The sequence below is a fragment of the Heliconius melpomene genome, chromosome 18 (genome assembly GCF_056956725.1).
Source record: "Heliconius melpomene rosina isolate 202511_hmr_F chromosome 18, ASM5695672v1, whole genome shotgun sequence".
NCBI lineage: Eukaryota > Metazoa > Arthropoda > Insecta > Lepidoptera > Nymphalidae > Heliconius > Heliconius melpomene.
Window position 1 is genome coordinate 3613812 of NC_140406.1, and position 24294 is coordinate 3638105.

The 24294-nt window shown below is 31.0% G+C and overlaps 1 protein-coding gene across 4 annotated transcripts in view; it reads left to right on the top strand.

Moving 5' to 3' along the window:
* ths (thisbe) overlaps nucleotides 1-23753 on the top strand; it is a 143105-nt gene extending 119352 nt beyond the window's left edge. For all 4 annotated transcript variants that reach the window (XM_085202161.1, XM_085202159.1, XM_085202162.1 and 1 more), the window contains 3 exons: nucleotides 5713-5839; nucleotides 21636-21745; nucleotides 21845-23753. In XM_085202161.1, coding sequence (XP_085058287.1) covers nucleotides 5713-5839; nucleotides 21636-21745; nucleotides 21845-22198 — 591 coding nt within the window. In that variant the 3' untranslated portion in view covers nucleotides 22199-23753. The remainder of the gene's footprint in view (nucleotides 1-5712; nucleotides 5840-21635; nucleotides 21746-21844) is intronic.
* Nucleotides 23754-24294: the final 541 nt, after the last annotated feature.

Genomic DNA, 24294 nt, shown 5'->3' on the forward strand with positions numbered 1-24294 from the left:
AAAAATATCCAAAATAAATACACTAAAATATTTTAACGGATTACATTGCATATACAAGAATGTACGTGATCGATCGTTTAGCAGTATCTAGCTTGTTTGCTTCGATCTTTTGTGAAAGGCCCGCGAACCTTACGACTTGGCAGGCCCTGGATCTACGTCGACGTCAATCAGTAAAGTAAATATAGATTTTACATGTATAACCTTTGTATTTTAAAAATTGTATTTGATCCATTATAGGTGCTAAGATTAGATAAAGTGATGATAAAACGCTAACGCTAATTCTCTCTAGAAAATAATTCAGTACATACTTATATCAAACATAATAAATCTGCTTCACGCTGTGTCACGCACACAACAGGGTAAGCAGAGGGAACCTAGTGAATTCGGCGGAAAGTGGGGCACGGAGTGTTTTACCACTAGGTTCCCTCTGCTTACTCTGCTGGGTATATGATACAGCGTAAAGTTGATTTATTATATTTTATATAATTCTGTATAAAATACTAAAAGATAATGATATGCAAGCATTCATTATCTCTTCAAAACAATTATTATGTCCACGTTATCAGATACGTACGTGTGTGGTCGGTATAATCCGTCGAATAAGGTAGTCTGGAGATAAGAGATTTATACAGAGAAACTGGACATCACGAACGTTTAAACTTATCTTTGCTACTGTAAACTCTTGCAAAGAATTAAAAATAGTTACAATTAGGATTTAGCTAATTAAAGGAAAATAAAAATAATAGGAAAAATACATTTTAATAACACAATCTAAATATATTTTAAAGTGACGGCACACTCTCACTGTGACGAACTGTCTGCTTACGTATAAAAAATATGTCATATTCAGATTTATAGCGTTTGTTCTTTTGTAGCTATAATTAGAATTATTTCTGTTTACAACTGCGTCATACAAATACTAATACGACGCTATATTTTCGTTTTTTTTACCTTTAGAGACAAGTTAGTCACTTGGTGAAGAAAATTACTTAGAAATATTACAATGGATGGGAATCAAGCCTTAAACAAATAGTTCAATGGTTTTTTATTAAGACTACAGACACAGAGTCAAGAGTTTTATATACATCTTTTTAATTTATATATATAAAATCGAAAGGTCACTCACTCATCAGGAAATTTCAGAAACTACATGTGCTAGGAATCTCAAATTTTGCATAGAAGTTATTTATAGGACGTAGATGCTCGCTAAGACGGGAATTTGCAATATTCGACTTCTAAGGGGTTGTTTTTGGGGTTGAACTTTGTATGAAATTTCGTTACTACAAATATTCGTTACGTCACTTATAGGACGTAGGTACTCCTGGAGACAGAAATTAATAATAACGTAGTTCACGCAGGCGAAGCCACGGGCGGGCCGCTCGTAGTAATATATTTCTCAATTCAAAACCATAACCATACAAATTTCTTTATATAACAAATTTATATCAGAATAATCTCCAAACAATCGCCAGATGACCCAGAAACGAAATTACAAATATCGATAACGCTATCAATAGTCGAGTACTGTGAAAATTTCCAATACACTTGCTCCATATAGTTTACCCAAAGTGCATATGTGTTCTACCGTTAACAATGCGTGCGGTCGGTACGTGAGATAAGGTTAATTCCTCTAAAAGCAATGACCTCCAAAGGCTAAAACGTGGTAATTGCAATGGCTACTACTTTAAAGGTAACCAAATAAACGAATTTTAAGCATTAAATAATCAAAAATTGAATGAGGCCGTCGTAGCGCAGCGGCACAAGGGTGTGACTGTAACGTGACGGTTTTGGGTTCGATCCCCATTCGAGGAAGTGAAATATTTATTTACGTTTATGTTTCCATTTCTTCGCTCTAATGTCGAGCTCGTAAGGCGCGGCGTTGAGTTCTGCCCCTCAACATGCAATGCCTTCAAAATATTGGCAGAAAGTGGGGAACGGAGTGTTTTAGCACTACTTTTACACTGCTGTGTGCGGGAGGTGCTATTGTGTGAAGCTGATTTCATTTAATTTAACAATAATATTGTACCTAATGCACAGAAGGTGTTAGTGCTAAATAAAATCAAAGTATAAGTACTGCACTTATCTTTCAAATAAAATGTTTTTAAATGACTTTTGTTCTTACATTGTTGGCTGTGTACAAAACATTCACATTGCTTATGTATACTTGAGTTTTTCTTCAATCTTTATTTTATTTTATTCATACACTAATTGCAACTTCTTTTGTGTAAACTTAAATAATATGTTTATGTGTATGTGATGTATCTTATACAAATTTCGGGATATCTTCACTAAGCTACCCTACACTTCCCAAGGAACCTATATCACAAATCTCAGAGTTACTATATACACAATAATTTTCTGTCAGTCACCCAGTGACCGAAAGAATTACATAGATACTGTATTCAGATAAAGAGGTGCATATTATAGAAGATACTCTTGTGACACCATCTTATACAATAGTATTAGAGTCCTTGAATTGAATTGAATTCTTGATATATGGCGTTTCGAGCGTGCCAGTTGAGCACAATTCATTTCGCCAATGTCACGTTGTATGGAAAACACACGAAGGAAATTGACATTAGAGTCCTTAGTAGTTTGGTAAAAAAAATATAGTATTTATTTTTGACGCCTAGTAAGGTATATAGATCTTAGTACGCTTAAGATCTACGCTTTAAAACAAATAAATTAAATATAACATACATCACACGTAACACAGTCAGTACATGGTTGATAGTAAAGAAACTAATTATGGAGAGGTCAAACAATCAGGTAAAATTAAAATTAGTTGCTAAATAACCATTTTATAATACAACTTACAATATTTGCTAGTACTAATTACAGTAAAAATATGCTCAATTAAATAGTAATTCCTAGTTGTAAATATTATTAATTATAAATTTAATCACCTACACTTGACTGGTACACGTATAAAGATCGCGTTTTATTGACTCTTTGAAATAAAGTGCAATTTAATCATAAAACATGATAAAAATACAAAATTAACATAATTATTAATTTCATTTTCATACGAGCGTTGGTTTTGAATGTGACATGTTGTGACATGTTAACGATTATGACACAGGTTTATATTAATGTTAAGATATTTTACTAATGAATGTGTTGAAACTTCACTGTTTTAACTAAATCGTGTTATGAAGTTTACTGCCGAACACACAAATGTGTTAAGATTATTAGAGTACGTATACGTACGTCTTTCAAGTTATTATCGTTAATTAAAAAATAAGATTTGGAAGATACAAATTCTATATTCTTTTTGGGTTTTTGATTATTCGACTATCGTAGACGTCGACGTCGCCGTACGTCTTAAGTACATGTAGGTTTTCCGTTCAATGTAATATATACCAATATATTTATTACCTTTCCCGAATCGAACTTGAAATCTAATATATTCTAGACGTCCAGCTAACCACTATGTCACACGTAAGTATTAAAAACTAACTATATTGAACATGTGACCGCGCCGTAACCTATGCTTTCCCACCTGAATGTGACACCGTGTACACACATCCCAAACGCACTATATCCATTTTAGTGACACAAGAGAAAGGAACTTAATGATATTCAAAATAGAAATCAAAATTGTCTGAACAAATTTGATTTGAGCCCTCAGTCAGACGGATAACCTGAACGCGACTGACCTATTAAAACGATCGATTGTTTCCTTATTGTAGCGCTCGGTAGTGTAAGCTCAGGTTATAATTAAATTATGTTAATAATGTAATTTTTATATGCATTTTGGACATTGTATCTATTACCAAAACTAAACTGAAATTATTGACTTGACTGACAATTATTAAAATTTAAAAAAGAAACAACTATTAACAAACAAGCAGTAGGCTTCTAAAAAAGTGGCCATCTTAAGCAATGTGCCTTGTTAAGTATCTACAGACTCCTAAACTATAATCAAATGATTTAGTTTACTTTACTAACTATCTATCAATCAGTCAGTGAGGCCAGTTATGGGCACAAACGTGCCACTTTAAAGGCGACAGGTACAATGCCTTCAGAATTCAGCGGAAAATGGGGAACGCAGTGTTTTAACACTAGGCTCCTAGGTCTCCTCTGCCTTACTACTCTGTTAAATGTTGGATTCGGTGGGAAGCTAAAACAAATATCAATTAACTTTAAGAGAAAAACGAAATCTTGTTGGTATTGCTAGTGTTTCATGTCATATTATTATGTTCTTCTTTGGATGTAAAGGGAGTTAAATGAAGATAAAAAAAAAAGTTAATTAATAAATTCGTAAGCTTTTCAAAATTTGCATTTAAATAAGAAATATGAATTTACAGAGCAAATATTTTAGTACATAGTCATCATGATACATTCATTGCTTTAAATTTTAACTGGTATATGAAAAGTAATAGTAAAAATATTATTACATATGAGGCTCATTATATTAATTGTTAATAAATAAAATAAATATAAGTAATAATTCTCATTAAAAACCGGTAGTTAACCAGTGTTATCATAGAGTCATATAAATATAAATATTTATCGTTAGTAATTGAAAATTGAAAGGTCAAATTAATTTCTGATAATAAGTTTAATATTCAAAGAGATAACGAGTAAAAAATTAAGATTCCAAAGGAAAAATATTATTTTATTTCAACTGTTGATAGCACATTTTATTGCTGAACTTATATAACTTCGTTATATGTGAATAATTTCATGAAGAACTATTAAAAAAATATTACTGGTTACTTTTTATAAGTAATTACTTTTAACTCGTAGCGTATTATAATTTAAATACTTAGAAAATTTTAAAATTTTGAACCTACACCACTACTAACTTAATAATTCTTATGCTGCTACTTCTTTATTTATAACAAGCATAAATAAAGAAATCATATTAAAATATTAATATTCTTGTTTTAACTTTAAATAGTAAATAAAATAATAATCTAACAATATAATATAAGAAATCATAGCAATTTTAAGTTCTACCATGCATGGTTTTATATCACATATTACAAAAGCCGCCGATAGATGGCGTTAAGACGAAAAAATTCAAGCTATCGTTTGGTTCAGTTGGAAAGCATAAGTAAAAATTACAACTGTAATGTTCAGAGACAAAGTGCGGTTTGTGATTTATTCACAAGTTTTATTTTTGAGATGATCTTGTTCTTTGTTGAACAAAATCATATATTAATTCTATTATATAATATTATTTAATTATTAATTATTCTATGTATTGAATTGAATTGAAAGTTTAATTTAATTGAATTTCATCATTATGTCCATTAATATTTTTAGGTTTAGACTGTTGTGGGTTCGATTTTTAATCTCTTTGGGGGGAGGTGGGTGGGGGGTTTATTATTTTTGTTTTCTCGCTCTGGTCACAATTTATCTATGGTGTCGAGGCAAAGCGCGGCGTTGAGTTCCGCCACTCAGCACGCAAAGCCTCGAAAATTAGGCCGAATTTCTTTCGTTAATTTATAACGTAAGAAATTCGGCGGAAAATGTGGGTCGGAGTGTTTTAAGACTAGGTTCCCTCAGCCTACCCTGCTGTGTGCGGGAAACAGCGTGAAGCTGATTTGATAATGATTTAAATGAACTTAACCTCTCACAAATTGTTTTATAAGTCAAGTTAACATGAATAAAAAGAAATAAAAACGAAATCAAGCCAAAATAAAAAAAATCGCCTATTTTTTTTAATTTTATTATTTTTAACCCTAAATTTGATGTTTCCAGGTGGTGATCTGCGGTGCGGTACCATCGATGGTCCGGTCGGTGCGCCTGTACAGCCAGTGCTCGCACATGTACGTCAACGTGTTCCCAAACGGCACTGTAATGGCTCGCTCCGATGGAAACGAACAACGTAAGCTGCTTATACTTTTTTTTATTATATAGCTTCACGCTCTATCCCGCATATAGCAGTAAGTAGAGGGAACCTGGGTACCTGGGAACCTAGTGTTAACAGTCCGTTCCCATTAAGATTATTCCCATTCTTATTTTTAAACGTAATAACATTATGAATTACCCAAGAGAATAAGTGTCATGGCACATTTTACCACTAAATATACAAAATACGTGAAATTACTAACTGTAAAGTTTTGATTTATTTAACTAATTTCTTAATTTGAACTGAAAATAGAATTTAAACAAAGAAGATATGGCAACTATTAAAATCGTTACTTTGTTAGACAGTTTACATATACCTACATACTCGTAATACAGTGATTACAGCTTGGAGGTCAGTTCAGTAGGTAAATTCAGTGATATTTGATTTATATACAATTACGTACTCTACACGTCAAGGTGACGCTCCCAGTGTAGCGTGCATACATAAATTTACCTTGCAATGTTATGAAGAAGCCCATTCGTTACGGGCAAAACTTACATTTAGTAAACGAATTGGTTAATATCTTAAATGACTAATTAATATGTATTATATAGTATAGAATAGAATTCACTTGAAGAAATAAAAATATTTGATATATTTTTTTTTCGTCTCTGTTAACAACACACACGCAATGCCTCCAGAATTTGAGCGGGGTGTTTTAACTCTAAACTTTTAGTATTTCTAAGTTTCATTGATTACATATAAGTAAGAAAAACATATTAACTAACTCAATTAAAAAAAAATCTAATACCAATCAACCGTAGAAATACTCGCAAATTCAATACGACTTAAGAAAATAAGCGATGGAATTTTGAATGCATTCGTAAAAGCGTAGCTCGCTGTAATCATGGCGGGAGCTAGACGTGAGAAACTATAGGAATATGTCAATACTTGAAGGGTCATTGGCCAGGTGCAGGTAAAGTCCGCTGTGCAATATAATAACGGCGAATGCAAGGAAAGTAGGCGAGGGTTGTAAGTCTTGGTTGCGTTTATTTGATTTATGTAAAAAAATATATATAAAAAAAATTAACTATATTGGAAATATTCTCATATTATAATGTTAGTGTAAAATAAGGTTAAGGAACAGATTTGGATAAAGTGTAAATTGTTTAGGAAAAAACTCGGTTTCTTTATAAAACACTATACATGCATATTTTTTTATAATAAAATTGTACTCTAATCAACTTTAAATAAACAATTAATACACACAATCACATATGTAATGGATCGTAAAAAATGGAATCTTGTAAAACCCTTTTATTCCATTCGCAACGACCATAGAGACCGACGACAAATTGATATAACCTCGCGCCATTGTCTTCGACGATAGCATTCTAGCAATTCGCAAATATGTAATATATTGCTGACATTACACAATGTTTATGAACTCGCAACTTCTTAGCACAGCGCCGTCCGCTGTCTAAATAAAAAGTACTTTCACATCAGTTTATTTCGCGTCGCTCGCTTTACGGTTTGCACAAGAATTATCGCAGGTTCTTTTAAAGACTCCGTCCGTGTAAAGCAGTATACGAAGGAGTTTTTTTTTATTTGAAAATAAATAAAGGAATTTCGCCTTTGTCGTTTCACTCGCGGTTGTAATCTTAAAAGCAAGACAGAGAATGTTTACGTTGGGGTCGTGTAATTGCAATGTAAGCCTTTCAACTTTATAGAATTTAAAGAAACTTGTAGTACATGCATTTATTTGTTAAGGAATTAATAGTTTGTTTAGTGTTTTTTATTAATCTTATTATGGTATCGATGGATATTAAATTTTGAATTTAACATTAAATATAATAAATAAACGCCTTCTTTTTCATAAAAAAAATGTTGTAAATTATTTAATAAAGTTTTACATACTGTAAAGATTTTTACTGTAATATTATATCATTTTATAAGGAAAGGCCGCCTGTAAAGGAATATCCTTTAACATCTTATTTGTTTTTTATTAATCTTATTACGCTATCCATGGATATTAAACGTTGAATTAAACATTAAATATAATAAATAAACGCCTTCTTTTTCATAAAAAAATGTTGTAAATTATTTAATAAAGATTTACATACTGTAAATATTTTTACTGTAATATTATATAATTTTATAAGGAAAGGCCGTCTGTAAAGGAATATCCTTTAACATCTTATTTATAAGTAAAGTCCTCCCACGCAATTCATACAGTACTGTTGGACAAGTTAATTTTTTTCTTCATTGCATAAAACTTGTCTTTTTATTTTGGTCACACAGTATTTCAGACATTTTATTTACTTCCTACGCAAAACATGTGTTAGTTTGACACGATTACAAATCCAGATAGGTAAATTACTGATTTTTAGATTGCATACAATAGAAAATAATTTGGATATTTAATGTTATTTGATTTGAATAATATATAGTAGCAATAATATCGATATAAGGTAAATTTTAAATTAGAATTTTTACATTGCAGAAACTTTTCGATCTTAGCTGTGAACACTTGAGACTTAGGATAAAACAAATGTTTTTGAGTATTTAACACGGTTGAGTTTATACTTTTTTCGTTGTATTAACCACCCGTTATTATATTTATAATAATAATTGATTGTAAAGATTACATTTTGTGTGTTAAATGAAAAATTTAATAGGAAATAATTTCTTATACGGTTTAGATAGTACGTAGATTTGACGGAATTGTGTTTTAGTCTCTTCTATTTCTCATTAACTTATGGAAATATGTTCAGTAATATCTAAATGGAATTTCAAAAGTCACCACCCAACAAGCACTAAAGTTAATTAATTACTTATAACCAATCAAGATAATGTTATTAGGTGTACTATAAATTAATATAACGATGTTATTATTAATATAATATTGTATCACTGATGTAGGGCTGACCTATTAAATAATAAACTGTCACATCATTTCCCCAGACATGAGAACTGTAATTAATCTTTAGTAGTAATTTGATTTATGTATCGGAATGTTACATCAACACAACAGAATGTCTGTCTTGCATAACAGAGCTGGACAGCAATAAACCTACAGTCTCTCTCACCTTTTTCACCTCGTCATCATCCTCTTCATACATGCCCTCCATAGTATCCTCATGATTTTTACGTGACCTTCCTCCAGTATCTTTGATATTATATTTTCTAAGATCAACCGAGTTACCATTTACACTGATCTTGCATTCCGTTCTTTCTTCATTACTTTCAAATACCAGAACCTTTGTCTTATTCGCATTAATTATATTATAAATAATATTAATAAATATCTTACTGTACAAGTGTATGCAACTTTGATTAATATAATATATTACTAGTGACCGAGCACCAGCAATCGCGTGAGAACAAACATTAATGCTTTAAAAAATAATCATCCTAAGAGTACGTGTTGGTAGGGAGGCAATAAAAGAAACCACGGTCAATATTAAATTTAACGATTTAATATTAAACTGCCATTATCACTTGACCTCTCTTTATCGTTCAATGGCTCATGAAGCCTCTAATGAGTGAGAGGTCTCGTTATATTTGTCCATCGTCATCATTGCGCCGCCTCCTGCCGAATATCGCATAAAATATGTGACAAGTTTTAATTAAAATTTGATTCGAATAAGCTGATAAAGAAATTTGATAATTTATTTAGAGTTAGAAAGAGTGAGTACAAGTGTTTGAAGTGCCGATGCCTGGAGATATTAATTGTGGTTGCTTATATGAGCTACTTCTAAACAGCAATCAATAATGTATTTTTTTAATATTAAAAGCATTATGATTAATATTAGATATTTCATGTCCTGGAGTGGGAATCGAACCCACAACCTGTTTCGTTCACAGTCGCACGCTGTTACAGTTGCGGGGTACAAATGGCCTCTGAATTATGAATAAAATATCAAAACATGTATATTATAATATCATAATTTTCGATAACCTACTCGTAAAATTGACCATTTTGATATTGAAAATTTTTTCAACGTTTACACAGCCCATGCACTTCAAATTTACAACTTAATTAAAACCCACCCAAAGAGAGTACCAAAAAAACCACGAAATTTACAACTAAAATATAATAAAAAGAAATGTAGTCTTTAGCGCTTCTTGCAACATTTTTTGCCTCGATTCTCCGAAAGATGATTGTCGGCCTGCAAATTATATGAAATCAATCGACGAGGGCGGTGCGCGCCCAAATTAAGTTGTTATATCAAAATTAATAATAAACTGCCCATAATGCACCCCGTTTCGCAAAAAACCCATACCACACGCATCCCCTATTATTTCCCCTAATCTAATAAGGGAGGTTGCGCATGCGCTTAATTGAGTTTGGTTTTGGATTCCAAGAATTTCGTTATGTCAAGTAGCTTTTTTACATTTGTTAACTTGTTTGTATTTTAAAGTTTGGATAATTAGATTGTTTCCTTTTTTTATTTTATCTGTTCTTAGTGTTTAACCTTCTAGTAACATATTATAGTATTTTAAAAATGAAAATGTAAATAAATAAGGCCAGTCGTAGCGCAAGGGCACAAGCGTGCAACTGTTAGTAGATTACGGGTTCGATTCCCACTTAAAGAAATGAAATGTTTAATATTTTCATTTCCTCGCTCTGGTAACAAGGCAAAGCGCGAGCGTCTTAATGGGAACGGAGTGATATATAACGTGAGCTAAAAATTATGAATATTAATTGTCTATTACATATTAATAATCTTTTCAAATTTATTTTACAAACTAAAAAATAAAAAAGCTAAACACTAACCATAAACGGCTCTTGTATTAGAAATTCGATTGTGCAATATAACATTAGCGCCTATCAAGTGAATTAAGAAAGTAATTTATATGCGTTATTCGGACTCCTTATCAATATAATTGACTTTATAGTAACATCTGTTAACAATTACGTGTTGGGTGGTCTTTGTCGTAGGTAGAAAAAAACAAAAAATATATAACTCAATGTTTACTAAACATATAAACTTTGAAATCAGGTTGTTTAATAAACGACGGTGCGATATTTTTAAGTGTTTATAAACGATTGCTTTCTCTGAAATTCGTATAGAATATTTTTATGTGCCTGTTTGAAGTTTGTACTTAGTCATTTTGTTATGATAATATTTACTTACGAAATTTTAAATATTTGTAAGTTATATAAGTCTTTAATTTAAATATTGATGGACTTCTTAAATACCGTAAGTACTTTGGCTTTTCAGTAGTGTAACGTTAAAAATATTTTTAAATATTAGTCATGCACTATGGAATGCGAAATACATTGAAATTCCGTATACTTTTTTTACTAAGAACCTTTTATACCCTTTTATGGAATATATAACTTCCTTAAATAAATATAACTTCGCTTTAACTGCCCCTCTGATAACGAGTTATTTATTTTATTCAGCCTTCATTAAGGTGTAGTTTCTGGTAAATGAGTTTTTAAATAATAAAATTTTAAAAGAGGATAATTCTCTACAGCTTATGTCTTAAAGAAAAAGTAATGACAAACCTGTAAAGGTAAAGAAAGGGCGAAGATGGGTTAAAGAAGCGATAAATGGAATTGTTTTGACAGCCACTTCTTACGGGGATTTTCCGACATTATCGTATTTATTTTTATACATTTTATACATATTAATTTTAAGATAAAGATATCGTGATTGTCATAGAACTGATAAATTATTTCTCATTTCCTTTACATTTATTATTGTGGACAAATCTGTCTCAGCAATCAGTTAAGATAAAGTAGCTGTTTCTAATATTTTATAGATTTTTTCTCGATTCTTATCGTATTATCGATTTGACCCGATTTCGATTGTCAACCTCTTGCTCAATTGTATAAAATGATAACAAATATTCGATTGCCAGGCGAATTTTAAGAAAACATGTACATATTTTTACAATCTATAAGCGCATGGCTTCTTGACACAGTTTGGTTCGACATGAGAATTTCATGTGCTATCTTTATGTCTAGATTTTTTCTAAGTATCTAGATTTTATTATAAAGGCCAGATGTACACGTGACAGGTTATGGGTTCGATTCTACACCCTAGGAAATGAAATATTTAATGTTTTAATTTTTCGCTCTGATAACGAGGTAATGTAAGGCGTTGAGTGTCGTCGAAAGTGGAACGGAGTGTCTTAACACTAAGTTCCCCTTTCCCTACCCTACTGTGTGCGTGATACACAGTGAATCTAATTTAATTTTCATTTTTTAACATAATTTTAACATTTATATAATAAATATATCCATTCTTTTTATTAATACGTAAAAATATACCACGAAGAATAAACGAAGGTGACAACGAATATCTACTCGTAGCATATTAATACAAAATACCTTTTAACGCTATAAAGGCATGTTCTAAAAACCTCTACTAGATGAAGTTATAGAAAAATATATGTCATTGCTCGTATAATTAGTAATTACTACTTCAAATGATCGTCTTAACATATTAATATCAAGTATTTATTGCTGAATTCCTCTTATTGGTCAAACGGAATAATTTCAGTAATCCAAGATGACCTTTGATTTTCTAATACTATAATTGAGTTCTTATACTGTATATAAATATAAATATTTGCATTCAGTTTTAAGTTTGTAATGCTGGGTGAGCTAAACGCTGTGTAATGTCGTTTATTAGTGTCAATGCCGTTGTTTGTGGTCACATGTCTGGTAGTGCTAGACGCAATCCGATACAGAGGCTAATGCATTTATTGACGATGTAGATTAGATACACCAGGGTTACAGTATTGATAAAATATCCATATCGGTGTGGTGGAAATGGTTCGATGGATATTTAAGTCCTGGGTTATGTTTTTTGCTTCACGTTGTATTCCGCTTATATCAGGGTAGACACTCCGTTCTCCATTAGGTTCCCTAAATTCTTGAGGCATTGCGTATTGTGTTGTGGAACACAGCAATTGCCTCGTGCCCTACGCCCCTTCGCCATGACTGCCTCAAATCTATTTTTCTATACGCAAAAACAAAATAATCTTTGTCGTTGTACCTAGGTCATTGCCATGACAAGGCCATTGATTTGACTTAATTATACCTTTAGTTTTAAAAATATATTTCATTGAGATTATAATATTGAAATATATATGAAAAATTAATAAAAAATAGATAGTTATTACTTTTTTAAAGATATTCATAATTTATATAAAATTTTAATTATAAAAAAAATATTATGTAGCTTACCTACAATTAATTTAATGACTTTATGAATAGGGCACAAATGATCTTAAGTTATTCTCCTTTAACATCGAATATAATTATATTTCACATAGGTACATTAGTTACGTTTCAAACAAAATCAATTGAATCCAGGTAGTTTATAATGCGTTTTAAATTATCGATATCTGAGGAAGTGCTTTGGTAGATATCGTATCTTGTTTAATTATAATTCAATAACCCTACATAACAAGAAATATATAGAAATAAAACGACGTTATAATCTTGTTTGGTATTTGTTATATGTAATATTAATGTTGTAATTGCATGTTAAATTATTATATTTACATGTATAAGAGAAGCTTATTTATTTTACGAGATTCATTTTATTTATTTATTTGCATTATTTAATTTATCTTATTGTACATTTTAATACTACGTTGTATTTTCATATGTTTGCCCTATTAATTATTATTTAGGTAAATACTAGAAAAGACATTTTTAATAAAAATTAAAATTATATAAATCTTAATACTTTAAATATATATAAAAATAATTATTTAACTTTCTCTAAACCTTGTTGACCGCGAACATCCCTTTTAATTTATTTGATTTGGCGTAAGGATACCATTCCTAAGTAATCCATTACATTTTATTTGTATAGTGTCGTTTTCGGCACCAAGGACTACATACGGAACAACTCTAGTGTTTAAAAGCATTCTAATATTTGCATATATATTATATTTTCGCTAATTTTAAATATTTGTTAATAATCTACTTTAATAATTTATTTATTGTGAATTGTGAAATTTTGTTGGCTATATATTGAACAAATATTTACGATACTCTGAGAGAAAAAAATTTGCTCTCTTCGTCCTTTTTTTTGGTTTTCTATTAAAATAAATATGCATAATGAAATAAAAAAATAAAATAAATATAACTTCATTCTCATACTCATAACTTAATTTTTAATTTTAGATATTATAAATGGCCTAACCCACAATTGTAGTACCTTAACGAAAATACGTCCTAAAACTTCTACAGAACAAAATCATGCACTCCTAAAATATATGTATTCTTTCTATGTCTACTTAAATTTATATGTATACTTTAATTAATATATTCATGTTTATTACTTGTCTAATTTCCATAGAAAAACTAACAACCTCTATCTAGTTTCGAGTGTAGCTTCTTAAAAAACATTTATTTATGTAACAATATAGTAAATAGTATTATAATTAATTTGAAATTCAAAAACCTTATAAAATATAAACACTACAAAACCGTTTTCTAATAAGCATCCGTACTTCGTTATAAATCACTGTGATCACCACATAAAAACTATTACCGTTGTACCCAGTGCGTGTACGCAATTAATTATTTGTAACGAATATTTTACTTATACTTCACTTATATAGAAACTTACATATCTGAGAGTTGGTGTTTTGGTTGTATCGTATAGTATTTGTTAACTGATTTGATTATATTATATACCTGTTGGTTTAGTAGTTAGAGGCGTCGATCGCGGCTTCAATATAAGGAATGCATTTTATATTATAACTTAATTTCTATATAAGAAATTAATTGTTTGAGTATGACAATCAATTTGAAAACGTTATGGAATTTTGTGTGTAAAGTAAATTATTATTCAAGAATATTTCAGCTTCAGCTTCACGCTGTATCCCGCACACAGCAGGGTAGGCAGATGGAACCTAGTGTTAACACTCCGTTCCCCACTTTCTGCCGAATTATACAGGCATTGCGTGTTAGTGGCAGAACTCAAAATATTTCAAAATAAATATTTCACTTCCTCGAGTGGAGATCGAACCCACAACCGTCGCGTTACAGTCACACCCTTGTGCCGCTGCTCCATGACGGCCTCAAGAATATTTTCAAGATATAAATAATTCACTCTCCCGAGTCAGAATCAAACTCACAACCATCTTGCTTCTCTGCATCATCAGATGCTGCGGCACGGCTTCCTCAAGCTGACGTGGTTCACGTGCGATGACAGATAGCCGACACTTCCTTTTTTATTATACACATTTAAAAAGATTAACCAAAATTTTCATTTACAGAAATCCACTGTAATTAACTAGAGATTAAACGATAACATTTCGAGATAGGTGTTATCCAAATATCCAGGATTAAGATGCCACAGTGCGCTTTAATATAAGATATTATTTGTTTTGTAACTAAGCCTTTTTGTTTCCCGGTATGGAGGGTCGTACGTTTCCATTGTATAACTTTGATATTTGACTTAACTATAATTTAGAATGTTTGATTTTAAACAGAATTATTTGTAAACTGTTCAAGACAATTATTTAAAACTTTGAAGCCGTGTGTACGTGAAGGACTATGATTCCAATGAAATGACAACTACTTTTGTTCATACTTGTTAAGTTAACTTAGTTTTACGCTGTAATCCTAGCGGGATAGTCAGAGAGAACGGAGCGCCAAATGCTACGTTCTGTAGCTACATACCTCTTTCGCCGTGTTTGTCATTAACCTCTTCATATGTGTTCTTCGGAAGGTACTCCTAATTTTTACGAGTCTTCCTCCGGTATCTTTGTTACTGTAAGTAATACGTGGTAAGTTAAGAAGAATTACGTAGGGTTGACTTCAAATTTCTAATATTTGATAGGCACATTAAGAAATAGAGAATAAAGAAGAGGATGATATCTTAAAACGTGTTTTTTTTAATTTAATTAAAACACTTTACATGCATTGATACGATAAAAACTATGTTACAATTGCACGTGGAAATTACATGCATACAATTGATTTGAAGCGTAAGATAATAAATTTATTATATCAAGATATAATTAAATTCAAATAATAATAACATACTTATATATAGTTTATAGTATTATTATATAAAATCAATTCTAAAATTATAAAGAACATATCAAACATTTCCTATGACAATGGAAACCAAGCAACTACTACAGGAGCGGCGGTCTTCAACTAGGATCTTCTTCAAATGCCTACCTACCGCAGTCGGACCTGGGATTAGCCGGCTCTAATCTCGACTGAGTAGACTGTACATCCTTTACTTAAAGAGATATCTTACTGTGATGCCGCGCGATATTAACGTTGATTACGTTAAAGACTTGAATAACAACATTTCTTAAATTAAAACGAGGTTTCTTTAGTGTCACTATATCCAGAACACAGCAAAGTAGGCAGTAGGAATCAAGTGTTAAGACACTCCTTTCCCCATTTTCCGATCAATTCAGGAGGCATTGCCTTTCCCTCCACACCAGAGCGAAAAAAAAATGGAAATATTAAGTATTTCTTTTTGTCGAGTGGGGATCGAACACGCAACCTGTTGCGTGTTCGATCCCCACTGTGAAATATTTACTGGAGTAAGTATTTAAATTAGGCCCAGTAAAAGTTCCTTTAAATAGACTTAACTAGATCGTGGAATACCTTAGCTTTAAATAGTCTACCTGTCTATTCATGACAATATCATTTATATTTATTTAATTTGTATAATAAAACCTCTGAAAGACTAAGTGATGGATATATAGGATTTTTTATATTTAAATATTTTAATATTATAATTTATCTACTAATAATATTTTATCCATGTATAAAAATGAGATTCTTAAATCTAAAAATATAAAAATTGCCACTTTTAAAGTTATTTCTGTTATAAGTGATACTGGAAAATATGACACGTTATATTCGAAAACAGGAAAACACTTTAAAACTGTCAGACAGTCTGATGCGACAATAGCGAAAATTGAAAATCCATGTTCATGTAAAAAAGTTCGTGAAAGCTCACGAATGACAGTTATATTTAAATATATTTTTTTTATTTTTATGAAATTAATATTTAGAAATTATAGTAATATTTAGGCTCTATCAATAATAGTTTTTATAAAATAATTTAATAAGGACAGCTTACGGACTTCAAAAAAACTAATTAAAAGTACAAAATCTGCATTATAATTATATTTAATAATTAAAGTAATATAATGTTTATGTTGAAACCTTAAAATTTAGTTGTATATTTCCTAATAATGACGTTTTTTGTTGTTGCTTATTCCCGACTGCTAAGGAAGGGACTGTTAATACTAATAATTTATCTGGGCTTGTTTATTTTCTTTTTAGTTTTAGGCAGTCGGGATTTTAGTTTTTTTTAAATATTTTTTTATTCAGCTATAATTCTGATTTTGAATGATCCTCCATATATCTATTCATGTTAATAAATAATTGCATAAAAAATTACTATTCTATTATAATATATCATATATTTTTTTATTCTACGTTTAATTTACGATGTAGTCGTGACCCTTAAACACGAGTTATCACAATTTGACGAAAATTACGCAAACGCCAAATGGTTAACATCGTGTACAAGGTTTTTAGAGATAAAAATTTTATTACTAAATTATCTTATACTGTCAATATTTATTTAATTAGTACTTGTTGAAGTTTGATTATATAATAGTTCAGTAACATGTGCTTTGAAATATGAAAACAGCGGAATGTTGTTACAATAAATAAACTTCTAATGTAGATAAAAAAAATATTAGCGCAATTTTTATGAATTTATAGAGGCGTTATTTTCCAAACAATTGTTTGTCACTTTCATTCATTCACTGATAAACTAGCTAAAATATTTAATTTAAATAAACAAAATGATAATAATATTTGTTATCATTTTATTAACTTAAAACGATTAATTATTTGTTAAAGTTTTATAACAATACTATTATTAAACTAAAACAATTATTTAAACATATTTTTTTACCATATTTTATTTGTTTAAATTATATTATTTAGATATTGCCATGTCGTAATTAGGATTTAGGAAAAGCAGAGAGTCGAATGTCTTGACAGTAAGATTATACTTATTCTGCCGAATGCGGGATACTGCGGGATCTGTCGCAATTAATAGAATATTATGACTTTATAAAAAAGCAACTGAAAACGCGGCGGTTGTGGATTCAATTCCCACTCGAGGGAATGAAAGAACGAAAGTCTAAGAAGTGTTTTAATGGATAACGGAGTTTCTCAACACTAGTTTCCACATTCCCTCTGCCAGCCCTGCCATGTGCGAAATACAGCCTCAATCTAAAATAAAAAAGAAAAAGATAAAGATATATGCATTTTAAAAATGCATTTAATCTGTAATTAAAATAGGTATCGAAATGGAAATGCAGGTTAGAAATAAGATTACGCCGATACAACGCTATCAGGACGATAGCCGGTCGTTGGCCGCTTATTCGTCACATCGGACAAATATAAATGGCTGTTCCGGCTAGATCGTGTACTTTGTGCAATGAAAAGTAAATATAGCATATACTTTTTAATGTACATTATTGATGTTATTGCTTTAAATTGTATTTTGATATATATTGTAAATATATGATGTAAGCTAGTAGTTTAATGTTAGGCATATTGTCAAAATATTTACATGATAGGTTTTGCTGGATATCACCATAGTATGTTTGATTTTTGCATTTTTATATGTTTCAAATGATATTCTTTTAACCAGCACCTTCAATAATACTCTCTATGTATCATACAGACAGAGACAATGTAAAATATTGACTATCGAATTATTTAAGCATGGTGGATATAGGTTCGATTTCCATTAAGGGCGGATGGGTAAAACAAAGCTTCCTTTGATTCGGGGAAAAAGTGGAGAACGGTGTGTTTTTCATACTAATTGGTACATGCCTATCGTATATCTATATGAGGGTTAAAAACGTGGACTCATTCCTATTTTGCTAAATAATTAAGTTTCTGCAATTAAAACATCATAATATTATTGTATCTTCAAAAATGTTCGAAATAAAACAAGCTATGATCTCAGTTAAGTAAATACATCGTCCTCGTGTCATCTTAAACGGCAATAGTGATTTACAAGTAGCAATTGATGAGCGTTTTGACTGATAAAACAGAATTAGAGAGCAAAAAATCACGTTTTAGTCGCACTGAATCAAGAATTCTGAGGAATAAGTGGAAATCTCAGTACAATTGTACCTAATATTATGGATGTAGGTAGGCGAGAGAAAACTGTTTCCCATTATCCCTTTAGTTATTCTAATATTCAATACCACCCAAAGCTATTCCTTCAAAGACGTCTTTGTAATATAATGTTACTTATATATAAACTATAAGAATATTAAGCATATCTATGGAAATTTCGCGAATATGATAAGGTAATATGTAAATAGTAAATTGTTACCATTTTTAAGATTATATTCTTCTCATAATTGCCGCAAACAAGTTTTTATTACTTTATATGAAAAAGATAAGATATTAAACTCAGATGTTAATAACTCAATATTAAAAATTACTGTTATAAAGAATACTTTTAAAGGCAAAAATATTTCAGATCATGTTATTTATTACGATATCATAAATATTACGCACTACCAACTAAATATAATAAATATTAATAATAAAATAAATACTTTAATTTTTAAAATTAAAAAATGAAACAAATCAAAAATATTATCAAATAATGCATTTAGTACCTGTAGGCACTCGAGTGAGTGAAAATACTTGTTGTCGGCGTGATCAAAGCGAATGTTTGGTTTGTCGAGTTGAGATTACGTTGTCTTTTCGAAAATTAGCCTATGTCTATTATGGGAGTTGGGCAATGTTTACTTACTTCTTGTTACGAAAGAAATATGGCCCATTGGCGTACCTTCTCTATGTTTGTATACCTTCGAATAAGTGTTACCCATTCACGCTTAAAGTTGACTTCCAAAGCAGAAAATATGAAGATGTTCTTGGTACAGCTTTGGGTTATAAATCATATAAGTATTTTATGAGAATTCTTGTTGATAAAAAATTGCTTCTAATAAATAAATAAATATAATAATCGATATTTTTAGTTATTAGAATGTAAAAATCTTTAACAGTTAGAACAAAAAACAAATATAAATTTGTACATTTTCTCATAAAAGTAAATAGCAGCAAAGACCATCGTGACCCACTCATACAACGATTGACTGTTGGGGGTTTGATCCGTACACGGGAGTATGAATTATTTATTCTCAATGTAGACAATGTACGAGAGGGAAATAGTGACTTGACACCATGTTCACTTTGCTTACACTTACTATATGAGGGAATAAAAGGGAAGGAAGCTAGAAAAAAATTACATGAGAGAAATAAACAAGAGATCGTGAAATAGAAATTTATTAAAAAGAAAGTGACAAACTTGCCTTCTTACAATATTTAATCATAACATTTAAAAACTTTCCTACGTCATATTGACTTAACGTTAAACCTTAAAAACATAAACAATATAATTAAATAGTTAGTTTCGTGAAATATGAAAGCCTGTGACTGTTTTTTATCTTAAAATAAATAACATTTTTATCCTCTGACGAGAAATGTTTGTGTTGTATTATTAAATATCTGATAGCAGAGCAACGTCTTCATTGCAGACATTATGTCTTAAAACTTAAGAAACACAAATTATGTACTTTATTTCAGTGCTTTTAATATGCACTATATGTTTACTCACTTACTCTCCTACTTTGTCCTATATTTGTTCCAATAAAATTAATAATATTATAACAAATATTACATTTAAAATATAATTTTACAAACAAATATAATACTCAATCTGAAATTAATAGGGTCAGCAACAAAATACTCCACACGTCAAAACATAATCCCTAATCCCCTATCACGTATATGAACCTACATAAAAGGAATTATATCGATTCGTGTTCTTCGCGCACCGGCCTCGGGCATATTTCTTTTAATGTTAATTGAAATGACATGGTCGGTGTCACAAGCGCTTTCTTCAACTTTTTATTTTTATTAATACTTTTTATTAGCGTCCCATCGCTTTGGTCGTTGGATTCCATACGGACTTTCCTCTTAAATGTTATCTAATCGATAACTGGGGTAGGCTTACATGTCACCATTTGTTGCCATGAGAACTTCCTATATGAGTTACATAAATTTACTTAAGAATTTTTATTTTTGTTTTCGTTCACATCATTCATTCATTCATTTATTTGAGTACAGATATATGTAATGAACAAAATTTATAGTTCAATGCTTATTTTCATACATTATACAGATAAATCGTTAAATGTAATGTATTTACAATTCAAAATTTTTTTTTGTTCTCGTATAAGCCGTCAAAATTGACGCCCCAATTTCGAAAATATATCAAATACCGTTAATACGTTGAATTTGAATATTCGCTTATAAACATTATTTGTATCGGAATTTAGGTAAATCTTATTGCGTGAAATGAAAATAGATGAAATATTGTGACTGGTTTTTGAAGAAAAATTATCACATTCCATAGAAATTTTAAGTGTCCGTATGTAATCCGATCTTAATCCGCGTGTACGATGTCCGGCAATAGATTAATATTTATTGACGGTTTATTTTTGTATTTTGTAAGTGTTCAAATATCATTAGCTATTAGTTTGTTGCACCTAACGCTCTGTCCGTTTGTACGAGAGAGTGTATATTAGTAATTGAATTTATTATGTGACCGTTGCCGGCGGAACTCTATGAAATAACTTATAAGAGACGATTTAAAATTTTTTACATAATTATTTAGTGTTATTAATTAGAAATTAACATAAAAATGTTAATATGGTGAAACGTACTAATAGATTAAATTAATTAATATTTCTTATTTCTTTGTTACAGCGAATCTCACCATCAGCACACGCGGTTTAAGCTTAGACCTGCTCATCCACTCTCCGGTGCAGGACATGTATTTATGCTTCAATCGCTCACGGCTGGTCGGCAGACGTCTGGTACGTAATAAATACTAAAATTTTAAATAAATCATTATTAAGAAAAAACACACAAATTATAAATAATCAGTTTCTAATATAGTATGTTTGTTTTAACAGACGCGGTTTCAAGCAGAGAGACAACCGAATTGTCTATTCAAGGAGGAATTTGTAGACGGCTACAACAGGTACCACCTGGTGAAGAACGAAGACCGATACATAGGTTTCAACAGGCGAGGCACGCAAGTGAAACGCATGAAGAGTCAAGTACCCGAGCGGCACCACAAGTGCTTCTCCTTCATGATAAGAGCCCACGACTTCGATATAAACAAGCACAACGCCCTGATCTCTGGCGACTTAAGCAAATATCAGCAGCGTAGGCATCGGCCTTCACAAAACCCCAATAAGCCCCCATGCCACGTCCGCCACCACCACGGCAGGTACCAGAGGCGGAGGAACTGCCAAGGTACGTAGACGCCGTATCATCATTGCAGCTCATTTACGCTTCAACGCTTCACGCGTTTCGTTGCCAGCTGTCGATGGACTTTGAGTGGACAGAGTATTAGTCAACTACCGCAGTATTATTACAGTGACGAGGACTGGATAACGTTACAGGCGTTCTAAACGTCGCATGAATGGTAGCTGAAGCGAGAGAAAGCAAACATTCGAATGGGGAGAAAAAGCCGAGACGCCCGAGTTGTGAAATTCCTTACGGCCGTGTAACATCGTGGTGCTCGTTTGCTCTTGTGCGCTTGGATTTGTGCTCTAAAAGGAAAAAAAGAGGTTTGCTGTGGAAAGAGCAAATAGTAGTCTCGCTAGTCACGAGTCTTCCGACAGACCACCGCTATACTTTGATGCTATTGAGGGAACTGTGCGGTCGTCGCTCACGTGTCGAAACAGATTTGTCCGTTCCTTGAAACCAACCTCCTTGAAGACGCTTTAGTTTACTACCCTCGACGGCTCCGGCTGGCTCGCCATCGTCTAGTTACAGCGCCTTTACGTCAATTCTCAGTGTATTACTATTTAATGCTTTACTCTTAATTTAGTACGGATCCATGTTATCTGCTTGTAAATATAATAAACGTGTTTACTTATTTATCGAACGTTAATCAAAACAATTGTAAGCCTAGATGTTAGTGTAAAGTTGTATTAAATGTTTTGTATTTAATAATTATTAATGGGTATTTAATCCGACCAATTGCTCTCTTGTGATTAGCCACAGTTGATTATGTTGTGTATGACCTAGATTTCTTTCTGCCTCCACCAACACATCTGTTTTCTTAGTGTTTTATTTTCTTGATTCTTTTGAATTAAAATGTATGATTTGAGCGTTTTGTAAATATTATTTTAAGTGTTTGCCTGAGAGTGATAGGTTTCGAATCTCTTCTCGTCCTAAATCTACCATTTCGATGTAAAATTACGTCTTTATTTTTTTGGCAATAACTTGTAAAAAATTACCTTCATTGAAATATAAATTCCGTTATTCGAAAAATTTAAAGACATAATTATTTAAAGAATTACACCGATTATAAATAAATGATGATGAAAGGACTTTATGTTATTTAATATATTAATAAGATCTGTGCCATAGCGTGGTGGCAGTGTATGACCTTGTGTTCGAAATGTATCTAGTATGCTAAGTTTATGTCTGTAAACTATGAGTAGATAAAAATTGTTTAACATAAGACGAATAACTGATGTTAAATTAAAATATATAGTGTATTGCCCAGTGTCTATTTAAAGTCCCGTATTTGCTAAAAAGTCGATGTTGCTTTCACATAGTGCGAGCTTATGTTACATGATTTCATCTACACATTACCTACGAGTATATACGAAATTACAAAGACTTTTACATTCCAAATAATGAAATGTTAAATAGTTAACGATACGTTATGCACTTAACACAAACTACTCGTCCGGTGACACAGTTCGTGTATTGATGTGTCTATATTTATAATTAATCAGATGCTGAAAACAAAATCCATATAATTGCTAAGAAAATTACGAAATTAAATCATATTTAACTCGCTATTCCTTTTTATTACTTCATCCTGTTCCTTTTTTTATGATTGAATAAAATATTCGCCTTATTTTCTTTTTATTACACTTAGTGTTTGGTAATGTTAATATCTTAGGTAAGAACATCGAATTCCAGAAGTAAAACCTCATTTTATTGGTGATATTTAATGATTTTTCTTACAAAATTTTATATTTCAATGTATTTGACGGGGTCAGCTGTTGATACTTTATGCCAAAGATGTTTGTAAAGATTAGGCAAATGTTTGGTCTTTTATTGTCGGATTAAGTCCATTGCTTTGGAAATCGACGCCTGTTTGTATAAAATCAAAATTGTTGACGCCAACTGTCATTTATTTTATTAAGAGGTATTTTTTTTCCTTCTCTTGTTAACACTATTGGCCGTGTGCGACAGACTAAAAAATTGGTGTTATAGGTTCAAATCAGACTTTTCAAACTACACCAAATATAATAGGTGTCACAATTATATTATACTTTTAAGACTTCGCTATCAAGGTTTATAAAGTGAAAATGAGAATGAAAAGCGAGAGCCA